Source organism: Orycteropus afer, unplaced genomic scaffold (assembly GCF_000298275.1).
Source record: "Orycteropus afer afer isolate SDZICR_OR568_19922 unplaced genomic scaffold, OryAfe1.0 scaffold00295, whole genome shotgun sequence".
Classification (NCBI taxonomy): domain Eukaryota; kingdom Metazoa; phylum Chordata; class Mammalia; order Tubulidentata; family Orycteropodidae; genus Orycteropus; species Orycteropus afer.
In genome coordinates, this window is record NW_006921882.1 from 2,987,651 (window position 1) to 2,989,051 (window position 1,401).

General features: G+C 49.1%; 1 protein-coding gene across 1 annotated transcript in view; it reads left to right on the forward strand.

Annotated features, from left to right (window-relative positions):
- The window catches only part of LOC103206088 (serine/threonine-protein phosphatase 4 regulatory subunit 1-like), a 104,042-nt gene that overhangs the window by 78,085 nt on the left and 24,556 nt on the right, over positions 1–1,401 (forward strand). Inside the window, exons 6-7 of the mRNA XM_042782389.1 lie at positions 178–285; positions 984–1,049. Of these exons, the coding sequence (XP_042638323.1) occupies positions 178–285; positions 984–1,049 (174 nt within the window). The remainder of the gene's footprint in view (positions 1–177; positions 286–983; positions 1,050–1,401) is intronic.

Genomic DNA, 1,401 nt, shown 5'->3' on the forward strand with positions numbered 1-1,401 from the left:
GAGTTGTCTCCCAGTGTGTACACAGCCCTTCTGTTCTCCCATGATTATCTTCTCCAAGGAGTGCATCTATCTAGTGTAAGTGTTCCCCTCACTGATATGCTGAACCTTTTGAATGCCCCTAGTCAGGGCTACCTGAGCCTCCTGCCGCCCGTGAGGCTCGTTTTCCTGTGATTGCAGATCATCTGCAGAATGGCTTCCATGCTGAGCAAGAGCACCGTCGTGCGTCTGCTGCTGCCCCGCTTCTGTGAACTGTGTGGCGATGGGAAGCTCTTCCAAGTGCGCAAGGTTAGAACACATGGCTTCAAACTACGTTAGAAGAAAGGAAGTTAAAAGTCAGCTCCTCTAAGGTTTCTTTAGCAGAAACAGGCTGGAGGGAGCAAGGTGGCCTGGGTGAACTGTGGTAGGAAAATGTCTGGACATGTCCCCCTTTTTCACTGTGCTCAGGAGAGTGTCTCTGCACGTGACCTGCAAAGTCTCGTTAGCTGGGGTGAATTGCTCCAGAGCCTCTGTTGTCTTTGCAGTCCCTTCTGGTCACTGGTCACTCACTATTGAGCTCTTCCTTTCAAAGGGCATTGCCATCTCTCCCTAGCAGCTTCATCTCCCACCTTGCTCCTTGTGGCTTAACTGCCCGACATCACCTGGTATCTGTCTCCTCATGACTCATAAGCAAGACGATTGATCTTGCTTACCACCCAGAGAGCCTTAAGGGTCTCTTTCGTCCTGTTGCTAAGTAAATGCACTATGCAGCAAGATCAATTTGAAGAAAGAAGGCCCTAGAATCTGGTTGCCCTCTTGTAAATCTTGTTTTAGATGCACCAGCGGCACCTGGCACGGTGCCGTGTGGGCGATGGGCACACAAGGGCTTGTTAGCAGCCCAACTGCGAGTTAGTGGTGTAACTGCTGTCCTGCTGCTTGCCCATTAGTCTTTGCAATTTGGTAAGACAGAAAGCTAAGACTAATGGGTATGCCTTTTGCCTTTGAAGGTGTGTGCAACCAATTTTGGTGATATTTGTCATGCCGTTGGACAAGAGGCCACCGAGAAGTTCTTGGTACGTGAAGTTTCACCAGTGGTAATTGCTGATTCACCTCTTAGCGCACCTTCAAAATCAATTGTCATGTTTTGCATTTCTGATCTGTTCTTTTGAAAGGCCAGCTCAATTTATTGATTCATCCAACTCAGTTTCATGACTCCTGAAGTTAATGTGTCATTACGTAGTGGTCTGGAGAGTGGAAATTTTCCTGTGCTCCTTGGCTGTTCCTTGTCACTGGCCGCTCTCGCCGAGTCTCTTTTCATGGTCTAGGTCATGCTCCCTAGCCCCTCTCGACTGCTCTTTCTGGAGTCTGCTCTCCCCCCTTACTCCAGGGCTTCAGATCACTGGCATTTTTCCTCAATCTGGAGAT